Source organism: Coccinella septempunctata, chromosome 7 (assembly GCF_907165205.1).
Source record: "Coccinella septempunctata chromosome 7, icCocSept1.1, whole genome shotgun sequence".
Classification (NCBI taxonomy): domain Eukaryota; kingdom Metazoa; phylum Arthropoda; class Insecta; order Coleoptera; family Coccinellidae; genus Coccinella; species Coccinella septempunctata.
In genome coordinates this window covers 7,746,661-7,765,436 of record NC_058195.1, presented here as the reverse complement: position 1 = coordinate 7,765,436, position 18,776 = coordinate 7,746,661, and the positions used below count along the sequence as shown (strand labels likewise).

General features: G+C 34.3%; 4 protein-coding genes across 13 annotated transcripts; 2 read left to right on the top strand and 2 right to left on the bottom strand.

Moving 5' to 3' along the window:
- The first annotated feature begins 141 nt into the window (after positions 1-141).
- Positions 142-9,652, top strand: LOC123317355 (dentin sialophosphoprotein-like). Of its 9 annotated transcripts, none has more exons than XM_044903837.1 (25): positions 142-416; positions 654-736; positions 793-974; positions 1,175-1,249; positions 1,368-1,466; positions 1,616-1,711; positions 1,805-1,885; positions 2,024-2,119; positions 2,244-2,369; positions 2,483-2,608; positions 2,727-2,843; positions 2,952-3,065; positions 3,194-3,307; positions 3,436-3,549; positions 3,682-3,807; positions 3,931-4,044; positions 5,077-5,202; positions 5,461-5,586; positions 5,977-6,102; positions 6,616-7,388; positions 7,874-8,042; positions 8,194-8,578; positions 8,836-8,978; positions 9,051-9,258; positions 9,309-9,652. In XM_044903837.1, the coding sequence occupies exons 1-25, from the start codon at positions 327-329 to the stop codon at positions 9,583-9,585; spliced, it is 4,086 nt and encodes a 1,361-aa protein (XP_044759772.1). In that variant the 5' UTR covers positions 142-326; the 3' UTR covers positions 9,586-9,652. The 9 variants fall into 9 exon arrangements, with proteins under 9 accessions (XP_044759772.1, XP_044759771.1, XP_044759774.1 ...); XM_044903836.1 differs by having other exon boundaries at positions 7,874-8,102; XM_044903839.1 differs by lacking the exon at positions 3,194-3,307 and having other exon boundaries at positions 7,874-8,102.
- Positions 9,653-9,702: 50 nt separating this feature from the next.
- Positions 9,703-10,399, bottom strand: LOC123316350 (E3 ubiquitin-protein ligase DIS1-like). Its single transcript, XM_044902392.1, has 2 exons — positions 10,124-10,399; positions 9,703-10,071 (listed from the first exon to the last, which is right to left on the bottom strand). Exons 1-2 carry the CDS (start codon positions 10,172-10,174, stop codon positions 9,754-9,756), a joined length of 369 nt encoding a protein of 122 aa, XP_044758327.1. The 5' UTR covers positions 10,175-10,399; the 3' UTR covers positions 9,703-9,753.
- Positions 10,400-10,541: 142 nt separating this feature from the next.
- LOC123316346 (DNA-directed RNA polymerase, mitochondrial) lies at positions 10,542-16,200 on the top strand. Its single transcript, XM_044902387.1, has 15 exons — positions 10,542-10,773; positions 10,834-10,938; positions 10,994-11,378; positions 11,742-12,504; positions 12,591-12,932; positions 12,989-13,257; positions 13,313-13,670; positions 13,868-14,074; positions 14,128-14,342; positions 14,762-15,110; positions 15,161-15,332; positions 15,385-15,595; positions 15,663-15,834; positions 15,885-15,976; positions 16,035-16,200. The coding sequence occupies exons 1-15, from the start codon at positions 10,647-10,649 to the stop codon at positions 16,162-16,164; spliced, it is 3,897 nt and encodes a 1,298-aa protein (XP_044758322.1). The 5' UTR covers positions 10,542-10,646; the 3' UTR covers positions 16,165-16,200.
- Positions 16,201-16,342: 142 nt separating this feature from the next.
- Positions 16,343-18,644, bottom strand: LOC123316347 (mitochondrial dicarboxylate carrier). 2 transcript variants are annotated; one of them, XM_044902390.1, is made up of 5 exons: positions 18,361-18,644; positions 17,784-17,993; positions 17,299-17,539; positions 17,039-17,246; positions 16,343-16,940 (listed from the first exon to the last, which is right to left on the bottom strand). In XM_044902390.1, exons 2-5 carry the CDS (start codon positions 17,956-17,958, stop codon positions 16,701-16,703), a joined length of 864 nt encoding a protein of 287 aa, XP_044758325.1. In that variant the 5' UTR covers positions 17,959-17,993; positions 18,361-18,644; the 3' UTR covers positions 16,343-16,700. The 2 variants fall into 2 exon arrangements, with proteins under 2 accessions (XP_044758325.1, XP_044758323.1); XM_044902388.1 differs by lacking the exon at positions 18,361-18,644 and adding an exon at positions 18,191-18,227.
- Positions 18,645-18,776: the final 132 nt, after the last annotated feature.

Below are 18,776 nucleotides of genomic sequence, written 5' to 3'. Positions count from 1 at the left end.
ATATTTAAGGAAAAAAATAATCTGTGTTTTGAAAGCAGCGATGTCTGCTAATCTGTGATCTACTCTCGGAGTGTGGGTGTGAACGCAACCACAGATTTTTTACTCTGTGGGTTACACACAGAGACAACCTTTCTCTATGGTTAAACATGTCAAAATTCAAAATAATCAACAAAATTGAAATAACGGAAACGGTTTCTGTTTGCAGATTTGTTGTCTTAAGCGATTTATTTTCTTAAAAAAAAATTTTTTTGTCATTTTATATGCATTTTCAGCTGTAAAATTCTATTACGCTTGAAGAACTTGTGAATATCATTTTTATACGAAACATGGATAACAAAGAATCGGTAATAAAAAGTATTGTCGAAGAAAGCAACAATACAATAAAATCGACAGTATTCAGAGGCAGAAGTTCTTCGGTATGTACAAGTCGACTCTTCCTCATTGAAACAGCCCATAGCCATTTAATCAGCCCTGGCGAGAGAAATATTGAATCTCCTTTCTTCTGATAACATGGGGTGGTTTATTGTGTATCTCTTTGAACTCATTCTTTATGTAATGCGCCTTAAAATCGAGAGCTTCTTAGTTTTTACATCTGGTAGCTTAAACCTGCTCATTAATGTTGAATTTCTAGTTCTAGCATTGGTACTTTTCAGATTCTAAAACAGCCTAATGTTCAAAATGAAGCCAAAAATAATCCTTCCACCAGAAGAGTTAGCTTCAGTAGTAATTACATTAAGTAAGTAGCCCTTTCACATCTTTGTAAAGGGTGAAATTATTGTTCATTAATTTCAGAACATTCACAACGGATACTGAAAAGAATACCATCTGGGATACGACAGTTGAGGAACTGCTTAGTGCTGCAGAATCCTCAAATTCTCGTGAAGGGCATGACCTGAACACAACTCTTTTCAATGGGAAAGGCAATGAATCAGAACAAGGCGAATCTGAATCATCTGAAGATGACTTTTCTAGAGGTGATGAGAATTTAAAATTAAATTATGTGCAATATTGAAATGCAATTATGTGTTGAGTGCATCGGAAGTTTGGGTTGATAAACAAAATAATTAATAAAAGAAAATTTTCAAAATTTATACTTTGATTCTCTAATCTGGCAATTCAACACCCAAATTGTTTTGTAACTCCGTCTATGAAATACTGAAAAATTAATTTGCAGATAGGGCTTCGACTAAAAATTCAGCAGATATCTCATTAATGGAGTTCACATGTGTGAATTCAACTCTTCATTCAAGTAAGTAGAAAGATTAAATTCCAGTATTGAGATTTGCTCGCCTTACAGTAGAATTTTGTAATAAAATTTCAAAACTTCATTTGATTTTTTGTCAATTACTGAAAAATTTCCTTTGCAGATGTTGCTAAACCTGATGATCCAACAAATACTTCTGGGTCATCACCAGATAATTCTGTTACTATGGATTTCACATGTGTAGATCCAAGTTTTCATTCGAGTAAGTAAGCAATTTAAATTTCAGATCAGCTCTTGAAATTTTTTAAGATTATGTATTTAAATAATAAGAATAAATAGATATACATCCAGAGAATTCTGAGTGAATCTCAATTATAAAGACAGATTCATAAGTAAAAACTTTATTTGCAGAGTCTGGAAATCAATCTACTTGTAGTCAATCTACTAATACTGAAGATAGTTCTGTTTCAATGGAGTTTACATGTGTGAATCCAACTTTTCCTTTGAGTAAGTAAGCAATTTAAATTTTAGTTTAGCTCTTGAAATTTTCTAAGAATTCTCCTGAATAAATCTCAAGTACAAGTAAATATTTTATTATAGAGTCTGGAAATCAATCTACTACTACAGAAGATAGTTCTATTTCAATGGAGTTTACTTGTGTGAATCCAACTTTTCATTCAAGTAAGTAAGCAAATTTCAGATCAGCTCTTGAAATATTCCAGAATATGTATTCAAATAACAAGATAAATATATATCCAGAGAATTCTCCTGAATTACTCTCAATTATAAGGAAAGATTAGTCAAAATTTTTATTTTCAGAACCTGGAAATCAATCTACTTATTCTCAATCTACTATTACAAAAGATAGTTCTGTTTCAATGGAGTTGACTTGTGTGAATCCAATTTTTCATTCGAGTAAGTAGATAAACTGAAGTGTTGAAATAAGTCGCTCTATCATTTTAAAAGTGGATATTTAGAAGATATTCCTATAAAATTTCTGAAGTGGAAGAGATCAATATTTGAAAAATTTAATTTACAGATACAAAACAAAAGCCAGCAGACACCTCTGAGTCTGTCAATACATCTCATACTGCTAAAATTCAAGATCTAGGAAATACTTCTGTTTCAATGGAGTTTACTTGTGTGAATCCTATTTTTCATTTGAGTAAGTAGATAAACTGACTTGTCGAAATAAATCGATCTACCATTTTAAAATCTGATGTTCAGAAGATATTGCTGAAGTGGTAAAGATCAATGTTCAAGAAATTTAATTTGCAGATAACGAAAAAAAACAGGCAGACACCTCTGAGTCTTTCAATGCACCTCATACAGCTAAAATTCATAATCCAGAAAATACTTCTGTGCCAATGGAGTTGACTTGTGTGAATCCAACTTTTCATTCAAGTGAGTAGATGAACTGAATAGGGGACCTATCTACCACTTTGAAATTTTATGTTCAGAAGATGTTCCTATAAAATTGTTGAAGTGGTAAGGATCAATATTTGAATAATTTAATTTGCAGGTACCAAAAAAGACCAAGTAGACACCTTCAATGCATCTCGTACAGCTGAAATTCAAAATCCAGGAGATACTTCTTTGTCAATGGAGTTTACTTGTGTTAATCCAACTCTTCCTTTGAGTAAGTAGATAAATTGAATTACAGACCTATCGAAATAAGTCGATCCACCATTTCAAAATTTGATATTTAAAAAAAGATCAATATGTATTTGAAAAATTCAATTTTCAGATACCAAACAAGCAACAGGGTTGTTCAATACACCTCATACAGATAAAATTCAAAATCCAGAAAATACCTCTGTGTCAATGGAGTTTACTTGTGTGAATCCAACTCTTCATTTGAGTAAGTAGATAAATTGAATTGCAGACCTATCGAAATAAGTCAATAAGTCCTTTTAAAATTTTATATTCAGAAGATATTCCTATAAAATGAATTGGTAATGTCCAATATTCAAGAAATTTAATTTGCAGATACCAAAAAAACCGCTGAGTCCTTCAATGCACCTCACACAGCTAAAATTCAAAATCCAGGAAATACTTCTGTGTCAATGGAGTTTACTTGTGTGAATCCAACTCTTCATTCGAGTGAGTAGATAAATTGAATTACAGACCTATCGAAATAAGTCAATCTACCATTTTAAAATTTGATATTCAGAAGATTTTCCTATAAAATAAATTGGTAAAGCTCAATGTTCGAGAAATTTAATTTGCAGATACCAAAAAAACCTCTGAGTCCTTCAATGCATCTCACACAGCTAAAATTCCGAATCCAGGAAATAATACCGTGCCAATGGAGCTGACTTGTGTGAATCCAGCTTTCAATTTGAGTAAGTAGATAAACTAAAATAAAGACATGTTGAAATAAGTCAATCTACCATTTTAAAATTTGACATTCAGAAGATATTTCTATAAAATTACTGAATTGGTAAGGAAAAATATTCGAATAATTTAATTTGCAGGTACCAAAAAACAACAAGCAGACATCTCTGAGTCCTTCAATGCACTTCATACAGCTAAAATTCAAAATCCAAGAAATACTTCTGTGTCAATGGAGTTTACTTGTGTGAATCCAACTCTTCATTCGAGTAAGTAGATAAATTGAATTACAGGCCTTTCGAAATAAGTTACCATTTTAAAATTTGATATTCAGAAGATATTCCTATAAAATGAAGTGGTAAAGTTCAATGTTGGAGAAATTTAATTTGCAGATACCAAAAAAACCTCCGAGTCCTTCAATGCATCCCAAACAGCTAAAATTCCAAATCCAGGAAATACTACTGTGCCAATGGAGTTGACTTGTGTGAATCCAACTCTTCATTTGAGTAAGTAGATAACTTGAATATTAGACCTAGCGAAATAAGTCAATCTACCATTTGAAAACTTGATATTCAGAAGATATTCCTATAAAATTGCTGAAGTGGTAAAGATCAATTTTCAAGAAATTCGATTTGCAGATCCCAAAAAAACACAAGCAGACATTTCTGAGTCCTTCAATGCATCTCATAAAGATAAAATTCAAAATCCAGTAAATACTTCTGTGTCAATGGAGTTTACTTGTGTGAATCCAACTCTTCATTCTAGTAAGTAGATAACATGAATTATAGATCTAGCAAAATAAGTCAATCTACTATTTTAAAATTTGTTATTCAGAAGATATTCCTATAAAATTGCTGAAGGGGTAAAGATCAATTTTTTTTTTCATTCTAGTAAGTAGATAACATGAATTATAGATCTAGCAAAATAAGTCAATCTACTATTTTAAAATTTGTTATTCAGAAGATATTCCTATAAAATTGCTGAAGGGGTAAAGATCAATTTTCAAGAAATTCAATTTGCAGATCCCAAAAAAACACAAGCAGACACCTCTGAGTCCTTCAATGCATCTCACACAGCTAAAATTCCAAATCCAGGAAATACTACTGTGCCAATGGAATTTACTTGTGTGAATCCAACTCTTCATTCGAGTAAGTAGATAAATTGAATTATAGGCCTAGCGAAATAAGTCAATCTACCATTTTAAAATTTGTTATTCAGAAGATATTCCTATAAAATTGCTGAAGTGGTAAAGATCAATTTTCAAGAAATTCAATTTGCAGATCCCAAAAAAACACAAGCAGACACTTCTGAGTCCTTCAATGCATCTCACAAAGCTAAAATTCCAAATCCAGGAAATACTACTGTGCCAATGGAATTTACTTGTGTGAATCCAATTCTTCATTCTAGTAAGTAGATAACATGAATTATAGACCTAGCGAAATAAGTCAATCTACCATTTTAAAATTTGTTATTCAGAAGATATTCCTATAAAATTGCTGAAGTGGTAAAGATCAATTTTCAAGAAATTCAATTTGCAGATCCCAAAAAAACACAAGCAGACACTTCTGAGTCCTTCAATGCATCTCACAAAGCTAAAATTCAAAATCCAGTAAATACTTCTGTGTCAATGGAGTTTACTTGTGTGAATCCAACTCTTCATTCTAGTAAGTAGATAACATGAATTATAGATCTAGCAAAATAAGTCAATCTACTATTTTAAAATTTGTTATTCAGAAGATATTCCTATAAAATTGCTGAAGGGGTAAAGATCAATTTTTTTTTTCATTCTAGTAAGTAGATAACATGAATTATAGATCTAGCAAAATAAGTCAATCTACTATTTTAAAATTTGTTATTCAGAAGATATTTCTATAAAATTGCTGAAGGGGTAAAGATCAATTTTCAAGAAATTCAATTTGCAGATCCCAAAAAAACACAAGCAGACACCTCTGAGTCCTTCAATGCATCTCACACAGCTAAAATTCCAAATCCAGGAAATACTACTGTGCCAATGGAATTTACTTGTGTGAATCCAACTCTTCATTCGAGTAAGTAGATAAATTGAATTATAGACCTAGCGAAATAAGTCAATCTACCATTTTAAAATTTGTTATTCAGAAGATATTCCTATAAAATTGCTGAAGTGGTAAAGATCAATTTTCAAGAAATTCAATTTGCAGATCCCAAAAAAACACAAGCAGACACTTCTGAGTCCTTCAATGCATCTCACAAAGCTAAAATTCCAAATCCAGGAAATACTACTGTGCCAATGGAATTTACTTGTGTGAATCCAACTCTTCATTCTAGTAAGTAGATAACATGAATTATAGACCTAGCGAAATAAGTCAATCTACCATTTTAAAATTTGTTATTCAGAAGATATTCCTATAAAATTGCTGAAGTGGTAAAGATCAATTTTCAAGAAATTCAATTTGCAGATCCCAAAAAAACACAAGCAGACACCTCTGAGTCCTTCAATGCATCTCACACAGCTAAAATTCAAAATCCAGGAAATACTTCTGTGCCAATGGAGTTTACTTGTGTGAATCCAACTCTTCATTCGAGTAAGTAGATAAATTGAATTACAGACCTATCGAAATAAATCGATCTACAATTTCCGAACCTTTTAAATTCAATTCTAGAAGAGAAATTTAACTAAAACCAGACTATATGATTTTCACTTAAATGTGTTGGTTGAACCACGACACGTGTTTCGCTATCACAATAGCATCTTCAGGTGGATGAAGTTACGAGTAAACTTAAATCTCTTCGGTACCAAATATTTCAGTTTATCTTCACCCACTTGTAGATGCTATTGTGATATCGAAACACGCGTCGTGGTTCAACCAACTCATTTTCGTGAAAATCATATAATCCAGGGGTTCCCAAACTTTTTCGGTTCAAGGCGCCCTAACAAGCTTCGTATTTTGTCTTGGCGCCTTATATGAATGAATTAGCCTACAATGATGCCAGCAAATGATGTACACAAGGGCCTCACGCCGCCCCTGTTTACACTCTACGCACATCAGTTCGGTTTTATAAGTGATTGTTTTATATGAAAAAAAAAATTATTTCAGATTGCAACGATGGAAAAGGCGCGAACATTCCTCTGAAAAAGTCCCCTAACAAATTTGAGTCATATGCGTTGGCAGATAAATCGAACACTGCTGAATTCCTGTTGAGAAATTATCAGGATAAAACGAATTTATCGAATTTTTCCATGTTGGATTGTTCCAAAGGGATATCGCTGATGGCTAGCGTTGCCCAAACGTCTACCCAGGCTTCTTTTAACGTTTCTCCGCAAATCGACAAAGACCAAACGGTCGACATGCCATCCATGAGTTTACCAGATATTACGCTTTCGTCTATACAACCAGCCCCTACTTTGCCTGTTTCCATTGGAAACTTGCAAATTGAAAATGGAACTACTAAACTGAACCAAGCAGTCGATTTAGCTTCTTCGGACTCCGAAATAGATAAAAGCATCGCACAAATGAACGATTTTTCCAAAGAGGAAAGTTCTGATCTGGAGTCCATATTGCAGACCCAGTCCTCAAAATCGAGTACATTGGATTTACTGTGTAAAAGCAACATCGATTTTTCCGCTATGAGTACTGTAGATGATACGCTGCAGTTACTGAGGGATGCCTCTCAGCTAAATCGCACAAAAACTGCTCTGAATAACACTTCGGGAACTCAGCTGAATAAAACTTATCTCGTTGAAGATTCACGTCTTGAGGATACTAAGGACTCTACGTTCCAAGATAACAACTCCGATATGCACGAAACGCATCCAGAGGATCACATCGATCTGTTCAGCAAATGTGCTGAAATTTCCGGCAATAATTACGTACGTAACAATCGTAATATACGTGGTGTTTCACGCAAAGTGTCCGTGTGGACGTAACTAGAGTAGCAAATGAGATTTTCTGCACAAAATCTAGATCGTAATGAATGACTGTGATATATTTTGCTGAATTATTTTGGTCTCGTTGGTACTTTCAGTTATCCCGGAAGTCGAGTCAAACTTTGCTATTCCAAGTGGGACACCCTAATGTTTAACATTTTTTGATTCTGTGCAAAATTTCAACTCAGATTTGTTCGAATTTTCCTATACCGAAACCCTGAAGTATTAATTTTTTAATCTTGAATTCGACATGAACAGAAATAGAAATCGAACAATGTGTGCTCCCACTGTCTCATGGACACTTTGTGTAAAATAATTATAAAATCAAATTTCCAAGTTCATTTTCTTATAGCCAACTTTGATTCTCTCCTGAGTGTTTTCAATATTATCTCTTTGTCGAATATATATCTTCATCCGTAATTTTTCAGATTTTAGATAGAAATACTATAGAATTGATAGAAAACTCTACTGATGGAAGTTTGTTGTCTGCAAGTGATAATTCGAAAGAACAAGAAGATAAAATTGATGATTTCAAAGAAGTTACAACACCTAAGTCCGTTTCAGACAATAATGCAGTGCATTCTGCGATTTCAGGCAGTGAGTATATGGTGCAAAGTCCAGAGTCAGATCGATTAACTGTCGTTACTTCCAAGAAAGGTAATTTGTATAACGAATTGATTTTTCATAAAAAATTTATTTTTATTTGGTAGTTGCTTAACATTGTTTCAATAAAATAAATCTTGCCTAGGTGAGCCAAAAACGACAGAAGAAATACTTCGAGGAGATTTTTCAGCTGCTGATTTCTTGATCGTAAGGCAGAGGGATATGTTAATTTTGAAAGAAAAGCTCCAATCAATAGTAATCGATTCTAGTTTGCCAGTGGACGATTGGAAGAAACACATACCTACTTTGGAGAAGTTGAAGGAACAGTCGCTAAGAAACAGGAAAATCATAGCGGAAAAGTATGATAAATTCAAGAAACAACTGAAAGACGCAATTGAAACATGCGAAAAAAATAAATTCGTACCCGAAAAACTGCCCGAAGATGATGACGTCATCGAAAGTGACGAATTGGAGAATATCTTGCCAGCTAAGAGGGGGATAGTTGAAAAAATCGAAGAGAAATCCAAGATGTGAGTATTCGTTGAAATTGGCTGCGCTTGCGTTAGTTATGAAATATTTCACTTTAAATAATCATTATTTTAATTGAATCAAACCCCTGCTCAAGCAATTCAGTGCACCTCTAGTATAATTAAAAAAAAAATAATATTACAAAAGAAAAAAAAATAGAAAAAAAAAATAATGTTGATGAAATGACATTCTTGTTTTTCATCCTAATTTCAGCCTGAAATTATCATCCTCTTTATGGAAATACACTTATTCTTTTCAGATGCGATAACAGCTGGAAAATGATCAAAATGGAAGATGGCATTGCCGTTTTCACATCTTTTTTTGATCAGATGAAAATAACGGTAGAATATTGTCAATCAGACTATAGAGTGAGTGGGATAGAAACCAAATCCCTCTTAACAGGTGGGTTAAAAATTCATGCAGGACATGGTGTATTATGGTAAGGAAGACCTCTATGTATGAAACTTTTTTCAGATAAGGCCAAACCCGCAGGAATTCTTATTCAGAGGGAATTTCTCCGATTATTATCTCCCACTCTCATAAATAACTCAATCGGTCGCCAATATAACATTCTCTCACTACTCGATTACATCCAGATGACCATGGACAAAATCAGAAAATGTTACAAGACTTTCAAGGACTTGGTGGCAACACACGACATGCAGATAAGCAAGGACTTTAAGTGAGTAATCCATTTTTCAAATTGATTGAAATTCAATGTTTTATTTTCAGAGTTAAGTTTTTTTTATTGGACGAGTATTCGATTATCAAGTGGGATTTCTGTATAGATTTATCAGATCTGGACAAAATAACCAAAGAGTCGATTAGTGTTAGTGCTAGTATTGGTAAAGTTAATGCAAAACATGTTCTGGATTTAGTTAGCCAGTGTCCTAAAGGTTTAGGGTTTTTGGAAAGTTTCATTATGAAGGTCGAAGAGTATTTAGAAACGCTGAGAAAAAGGAAGAGAATGCTGAAATTGAGGAAAATTCAAAGAGTGTGTGAAGAGTAATGTATTGTTATGAGCGTTGTTATGTGTTGTTATATTTTTATTTTCTCTATTAAATTTATTTCTCTAATAATTTTATTATTTTCCTCTAATGTTGAAGAAAAACAAAAAAAAAACGAACTTCAGTGAAATTTTTAATGTATCCCAAAACACTACAAGCACAGAATTCAACTACAAATTTCCATACATCCTAAAGGAACACTGACTTTCGTGCAATCTTATGATTATGCCTCTACATATCATCCTGCATCCAAATCTGGAGAAAAAACAGCGGAAAAATAAAGCATTATGAATTTGTTCCAACTGTACGCTCCGATTTTCCGTTTTAACGGCACCGCATTCTGGACATCTGGATGAATTTCTCCGAAAACATTCTTCGCAATAATTGTGACCCTCTGTGCATAGGAACATGGGTGGTCTCAAAAAATAGGCACATTTTGGACATTTAATAATATCCAGTATCTTTTTGTTAAGAATCTTATCTGAACCCTGAAAGAAATGAATGGTTAGGGTGTTTCAACGAACAGTTCTGTTTACACACCGAAACAAAAGTCATCTGGGGCGTGCCTTGGCAAAAAGAATCGGTCATCATATAGAATTATACGTATAGAACTTATCAACACGGTAAAACGGAGGCAACAAGTTGTCTCTTAACAAAGATAAACCTCCACTTTGCGAACATACATGGAAAATTTCATCTGCGCATGAGTCACGCGCCTGTGTACAAAGGAAGGATGGAAATTTGTATGCGTTTCTGCTTCTGCGTTGTTCTTTCAAAGAGATTCCTCTTTGGTTCTTTCTTCAATGAATTTATGAAAAGATACATAGTTTTTTCACTTATTGCTCCATTCAAATCTTGACAACGCGTAATTCAATTACTCTGATCTAAAATATAATATAATAAGTTGCCTTTACAAAAATAGCGAAATATTTGTTAGTCATCTATGGTTTGTAATATTTGTTTTGATTTTTATCGTTGTTGAGAGGTTATGTTTGTTAGCATGTGAGGATAGGATATAAATATTTCAGATGAAAAACTCGAATTGTTACGTATTGAATGTAAAATGTATCGATTATTTAAGTATCAAACGACACGATCGAATTCATTAGCCACAATACCATTTAATGCCGATACAGGTTTAACAGGGAAATCATGCCAATTTTGTAGAATACTACAAAGCTACAGCAAGGGTATGAAAATGTTTGTAGGATCTTTCCGAGAGATATTTTCACATCAGAGCCTTATTTTAGTTCCTCATCGTTACCAGTCAACATCCTTGAATCCGAATCCACTAAATACAGGTAAGGTTAGGAAAAGGAGATCAAAGAAAAACAGCACAACAGAGCTTGTAGAAGGTATCGAAAATCATATAAAAAATTGAACGACAATTTGAGTATAATCCAATTTCAGTTTCCGATAAATCAACACTCCAGCTCATGACCAAAGTACAAAAGGCAAATGTGAACGATCTGCAAAAGCTTCTACTAATGAGTCCACAAATTAATAATTTAGATAGTCCTAAATCGGGTGCCTTCTCATCAGCAGTACACACATATGACAATTTGAGCGTATTGAATCCATCTAGTAGAGAGAATATCGGTTTAGTAACTTTAACTGAAAAAGATTGGAGAATCTTGACAATGCTTGGGTTCAATGATCCCTCCAAAATTCCCAGTGGAGAGTTATTTTCTAATGAGGATGTTCCAGAAATTTCAGTAGTTGATGAGGATAGTTTTGAAGAAATTTCTATTAATGAAGATTATCCACTAGATGAGTCACTAGACGTCTTAGACAGGTTAGCTAATTTCCTTGCTGTTGTCTAAACTTTACTTGGCTGTGAAATATATAGAAACATATTGCCAACCTCTTTATCACATGCTTGCAAATTCGTCTAAATGTGGCGCTTAGCTTGTACTACCATATCATTGACATGATAAATGAATGACAATAACCTTTAGCCACAATTGAAATAGTATTTATATTGTGTCCCCTGTGTGTATTTGTGAGAGGCTATCTTGATAATTCAATCAAATTCAAAAGATAAATGTAAAATATTACATAACTGAGCATTACTCTCTAATATGTACATAAAATCATCCTTCAAAATTCCTTTGTTCAAGATGAATTTTCAGAATGCATTCCACAAACATTTTTTTAGCATTTCAACCATCGACCCTATTTTAGAAGAAGATTGTATAAAAGAGGATGTCCAGGTTGATGAAAAAAATAAAAAGCGAAAGAAAGAAACTAAAAAAGTCAAAGAAATGCCGGAAGAAGTTAAATTTCATTTAACTAAAAAAAGGAAAGAAATGATGTTGAAAACTCTAGCTGCTTATGTTGAAACCTGTGTTATTCAAAAAATGACTAAAAGGGCTGAATATGCAATATCCTTTTATAAACATAGGAGTGTTATGTTCAAAACTGTTATTGATGATGTAAATATTTATAATGCATTTTTGAAAACCCATGCTACTAGAGGGCACATGAAAGAAATTTTTGATACACTACAAAAAATGGAAAAAGAAAAAATCATTCCAAATCTTCAGACCTACATCATATTACTGTATGGTTATGGAAAATCTTCTATAAAAGGATTAAAATACAAGAATAAGGTAGAAATGTATATCAAAGAAGCTGAAAAGGGGGGTTATAATTTCAATAAATTAATGAATGAAGGTGTATTTCTAAATGATGAAAGAACCATTGTTCTGAAGACTATGAGGATATTTGATCCAAAATTTGAGCCTACCTATAACGCTCCACTAGTGCAATATAACAATGAATTAGTCAATAACTTGAACCATCAAGATCAGTTATTGCCTCCCAAAAAGGGACCAGAATGTGATGGATTATTTAGTTCAAATGACTTGAGAAAGAGAGTTCTTGAGCAACTTGATCAGGAACAGCAAATTTCTATAACTGTATGTACATTTAAAAATAAATATTTATTCTTGATTATATAGTATAATTTCAGAATTGCTTCATTAATCATATTTTTCAATTTCAGGTCAGAAATATCGAAGCAGTTGAAGCACCGACAGAGGAAACTCTGAGATGTAGAAAATATTTAGAAGAATTGCATAAAAGTTGGACAGTAGCTGCAACTGAATCGTTTAAAAAAAATCTATGGTGTCTAATGAATCAAAGGGGAAACCTTAACTATGATATTTATTTGAAGTGCATTCCCATGGAAGATTTTATCACAATAATAGTTGAAGAGGCTAAGAAATTGTCGCAAGGCTCGGAGACATATAGTCCCACTGTAAATATGTTATACAGGGATTTAGGAAATCAAGTTTATAGGAGGTATTTAGTATTGAGGCGAAAAAATACTGGGGTGCTTGACAAAGTGAGTTTATTTTGTTTTTCATGGATTTAACTATTTTGAATTGAAATGAATTCTAGATTTTATCAATACACAAAGAATACTGCGACCATTATGCAAGTTCACACAAAAACCTAGCTGTCCTGCCAACTAATGTAGATAACCTAAATCCCAGGCAGAAATGGCAGTGGTTGGAACATAACCTCAAACCTGTCGGTTCCACGTTAGATATGGATCATAGAGAGTGGGTTAACCCAGTTCTCACACATATCGGAAAATTCCTTTATCAAATTATAATGCACGATCTCAAGGTAGACGTGAATTGTATGAAGCCAAATTCGAAGCAAGAGTAAGTGCAATGATCTAAAAATGTGCTAGTTGAGGTCATGTATGATTTTTTCCAGGAAAAATTTTCCGGCTTTCTATAACATATTCAGATATGAAAATCGCAAACTGAGGGAAGAAGTGAAACCTCACCCGGTTCTTGTTAAATTAATGAAAGCATCCGTTCCCGAAACTCTGTCGTTTCCGGTGGATGAAGTGCCTATGGTGTGTCCACCAGTACCGTGGACCTCGACAGGAAACGGCGGTTACCTCATAACTCCCAGTGAAATGGTCAGATTGCCCCTATATGCCCAGGCGCAAAAAAAAATCTTGAAAGCTACGCCAGTTCAGAATCTATACCCAGTGTTCGATTCGTTGAATCAATTAGGATCTGTTCCTTGGAAAGTTAATAAAAAAATCTTGGATGTGATTACGGAGGTGAGTAATGGTGTATTATTCAACAAGTAGATGGCTATTATTCACGCAGATGACGTTTATGTTCAGAGCCTCTGTCTGTGGTTGATTCACAAATGTCATAACAAGGGAACATGTACGTTATTATCACTTTATGTTTGGATCATAGATAAATAATTACGGTTATCTGTTTGATGAATGGTTGGAATTAAATTTTCCAGGTATTCAACAATGGTGGATCGGCCAAACTCGACGTGCCTGAACCCACTTCTTCCCTAGCACCCCCAGTACCACCGCCTAACCTTCAAGACTTGGATAAGACAGAGCGTCAAGCTTTCCTGAAGCTGAAGATGCAGTATCAAAGAAGGAAAGCCGAAATGTATTCACTGAGGTGCGACTGTTTGTATCGATTGTGTCTAGCACATCATGTAAGTCACATCCATTTGTATTGGGAACCGTCACTCAGTTCTTCCTCCTGCAGTTTCAGGATAAAGTATTCTGGCTGCCTCATAACATGGATTTTAGGGGGAGGGTGTATCCGTTACCTCCCCATCTGAATCACTTGGGCTCCGATTTGGCTAGGTCCATGTTGGTCTTTGCAGAACCGAGACCTCTGGGACCGAACGGTTTGAACTGGTTGAAAATTCACCTCATCAACTTGACGGGGCAGAAGAAAAGGGATAGCGTGAAAGATAGGTGAGTTGTTCTGTCTAGTTAAAAGGTGAATGATTCTTTGGAAACTGTCCAAAATTTGTTGAAATATTTCGTTTGTGGTGCACAAATTGGTAACAGCGCCTCTTAGTTTGAGTTAGAGGACATATGAACCCTAAACCACTAACCCTAACCCAGAGGATGGACTCCTGAATGAGGTGGAATGACTTTGGCACCTAAAACTGTCATAGAATAGGTTAGAGGTTATGTAGTCTTTAATAAATGACAGCTGGGGATTTTCGATAAGCCATCTTCGTTTATATTATCAACCTAACCAATCTGTTGTCCTTTTTTATCTTTGGTCGATGTTGCCAGATGGTGAAATAGGAATAAGTTGAAACGACGTATACGAAATGCGATTTTTTTGAATTTTTGAAACAAACACCAGTTTGTTTCCGATATAGGCTTCAGTACGCCAACGAGTGCTTGGATCTGATCTTTGACTCTGCCGACAACCCGTTGGACGGTAAAAGATGGTGGACTGAGAGCGACGAGCCATGGCAAACGCTCGCTTGTTGTATGGAAATAGTGGACGTTATCCGATCAGGGGATCCGGAAAACTACAGATCTCATTTTCCGGTCCATCAGGATGGCAGCTGTAATGGATTGCAACATTACGCGGCGCTGGGTAGGGACAAGGCTGGTGGCTACAGTGTGAACTTATGCCCTGCTGACGTTCCGCAAGATGTATATAGCGCGGTTGTGACCCTTGTCGAAGAAAGGAGAAAACTTGATGCTGAAAGAGGTGTCCATGTGAGTAGATCAAACTTTTTATGTCATCATTATTACCGCTAATATTTTAGATCGCTAAAATACTGGAAGGACACGTAAAACGCAAGGTAATCAAACAAACAATCATGACTTCTGTGTATGGGGTCACATGGTTTGGTGCTAGGCTTCAAATAGCCAAACAGTTGAAAGACATTGACGATTTCCCGAAAGATCAAGTTTACACCGCCTCGAATTACCTAACAAGTAAGTTGAGTTTCAAGGTTTAAACTCTAATTGATTGTTAAACCTTTTTCAGCAAAGACGTTTGAGTCATTACGTTCCATGTTTACATCCACTAAAGAAATTCAGGATTGGTTTACGGAATGTGCAAAACTTATATCTTCCGTTGCTGGACAACATATAGAATGGGTTACCCCATTGGGGTTGCCTATTGTACAACCTTACATCAAATATCGTGTACACAAAAAAAATTCAGTGTACGAACCATATCTGGATGACAAATTCGAGTAAGTGCCAGTTGAATCTGAAGCCATTACCTTTTTCGTAGTTTCTACCAACGAGTTTTAATTTTAGGAAACCGAACGTTGTGAAACATAAGAACGCTTTCCCGCCAAATTTCATACATTCATTAGATTCTAGTCATATGATGCTAACATCTTTAAATTGCGAAAGGAAAGGATTAACTTTCGTCTCTGTCCACGACTGCTTCTGGACACATCCCTCAACAGTTGAAATAATGAATAAAGTAAGAAAATATGCGATTTATATTCGGAATTTCTAACAATTTTGTTGCAGATATGTCGTGAACAATTCGTAACATTACATTCTCAGCCCATTTTAGAAGATTTGAGTCTATATTTGTCACAAAAGTACAGTTACAGCGATTCGTAAGTTGAAAATTCTTGTTTTTAGATTTTCGGAAGTTATTGACAGTTTTATTTTCAGCGTTTTAGCTAATGACGGATCAGTGCTAGATTTAACGAAGAAAAAAATGAATAAGGTATTATGTAATTTGCCAAGAACTGGAGATCTAGACATAAACCAAGTTTTGGAATCTGTTTACTTCTTTAGTTGAAAGTTGAATGTGATAAATATATATATGATTATATAAGATGATGAACTTTTATTATTCGGAACCACGGAATATGGGTAAATACAGTTTAATATTCATTAGAAAGTTTTTTGTTCAACTTGAGTCGAAAATAGTCTTATTTTGGAAATATTCGATTTCAAGAAAGAACTAAAACAACTCATCTGCCACAATTCCTTTTATTCAAAATAAAATATGCGAGGAACATTTTGGATCGATATTCACTGTGTACTTAATATAAAAATAAATATATCATAAGTATATTTACCTAAACCCTGAATAGCCCTGAAACTTTTCGAACAATAAAATGCAAGATATGGTCACTGTCACAGAAGAATTATAAAACAATATTTTTCAAACAATTTGGTAACATCTCGAAATTTTCAACAACAAATAATAAATTTCCATAAAATCTGGTAACATTAATAAATTAAAAATCGTAAGAAATCAATAAATTAGAAATTATATCTTAAAATGATTTGACTATTTGAATGGTAACGACTAATCACTTTTTTCATTTACTATTTATCCTTAACAAATCCGAAATTGATTCTCAATTGTTCTAAGAACATGAATGTTAGGATTGTATGAGGCGCTAGCCTCACAAATGCAGGAACGTAACCTTTGAAGAACCCCATAGGGCCCAACTTGGCAGTGTAAGTGATAATTTCCCATTGACTCTTGAATTCCCCTGGTTTCGCGTTCATTGCACGTGTCTTCAATACGTCCAAAGGTTGAGTCAATGTGGTGGCGATGGCACCCTACAGAAAACTCCGTTAGAATGGATTACTCACTTGATTTTAATATCGGAAACTTATTTTTCAAACAACTCAAATTTTCTTTCAAAACATCCACTTACGGCTGTAAGACTAGAAACAAAATGTGTCGCAATGTTATCCTCGAAGTATGGTGTTTGTAAAAGCATTTTTTTCACTTGATCGTAGAATGACAACTGTCCAATTGTCATGAAAACTGCTCGACTAGTAGCAGTAGATGCTCCAGACCATAACCTCACAACGCCCTCCTCCTTATAAACCCTCCAAAGACCATCAATTGCATGTTTATAACTATAAATAGAAATATCCACAATAAAAGTCGGACACAACATTAACAACCTACTTTCTACGTTTTTCTGGAGAAAGTTTGATGTCATTCTGCATCCTAACATTAACCATGTCTGCAGGTGTGCCCACAAAGCCACCAGCAGCCCCCGCCATCCCTGCTATACCTACTTTTGTTAGAAAACTGGTATCTCCCTGTATTGATTGTTTTGCAACCTCGTATATTCCAAAGCGGGTTGTTGAGTAGGTCATTTGCCTCAAAAATGAGGCTGAAAGACCATTATAAAGACTCCTCACCCCTGAAAATGAAATAAGTATTTCAAATCCTTTCAGAAAAATTAAGTTGTAGGCAATTTATTTTTGTAATTCAATGTGCACCAAGATGTAGCTACTACTTTAAGCTCGATAAGCAGCAGTTGTTCTCTCGAAACAATTCAATTTAGGAAAGGTGTATCGACAACATCTCTATTATGATCTGAATATTGCCTTCTTAACTTTCCAAATTTTAAACAGAAAACTCGCTCAAAAGTTTTCTACACTCACCTTGATTTTTTATGATATTAATGGTCAGTTGCACAACTGATAATTTTCCTTCCTGTTGTGTTTGCAGCATAACTTTCAGCAAGTCCAAAGGATGGGTGAAACAAGCAGCACCTGCAGATGCTAAACCACCAAAATACCATCTTGCTTGCATTACTTGCTTTTTAGTGTCTGCCATATTAACTGAAATTTTTGAATCCTGGTGATGGTTAGCTAAAATATTTCAGTTAATAGAATCACATCAGTATCTTCACAATTGAACAGTCTTCATTCGTGTAGATAACTTTTATTTGACCTCAACTTCCATAAAAATTTGAAAGGATTAGTGCGATGGTAATCATGGATTGAAGCAATGATATATGCTGTAGATTAAAAAATAGGAAATTATCAAAACCATAAGATTTCACAACCTAGGGAGAAGGCATAGTTCATTTCATCAGCACCTGTTTTAGACGTAATTTGAAATATCTAAAAATCTCCAAATGAACAATCCAAGGTCCAATAATGAATATTCAGTTAGATCGAAACATTTCCACACAATATAATTAAATTGACGAGATATTCATTGAAAATTGCTCACCTATACCTACAGGGATGTAGAAGGAAATCAGGTATTAATTAAAACACATTATCACCCCAATCTATTACTCTTTGCTCCGATCATAGTTGGAAATCTTAATTAAACAGAATTAAACAAAAACTGATAATTAAGCATGATCGGAAAGACAATCCTCTACGGTTAAATCATGTCAGTGTTAATTGATTTCAAGGTTGAACAGGCCAATCCGTGAGACCTTGAAACGCAACATTGATTTCTGGTCCCCATTCAAATTAGGAAATTGAAGGCTCTAATAGAAAATGCAAAGGTAATTGGAATTTTTCTCATCTGCGGCATAGCACATAGACAAATAACTTTTAGTTTATCTATGGCATAGCAGTTAAGTTAGGTTTATGGAAATGCATCCTTTTTTGCTCTGATACGTACGCCCCTGAAGG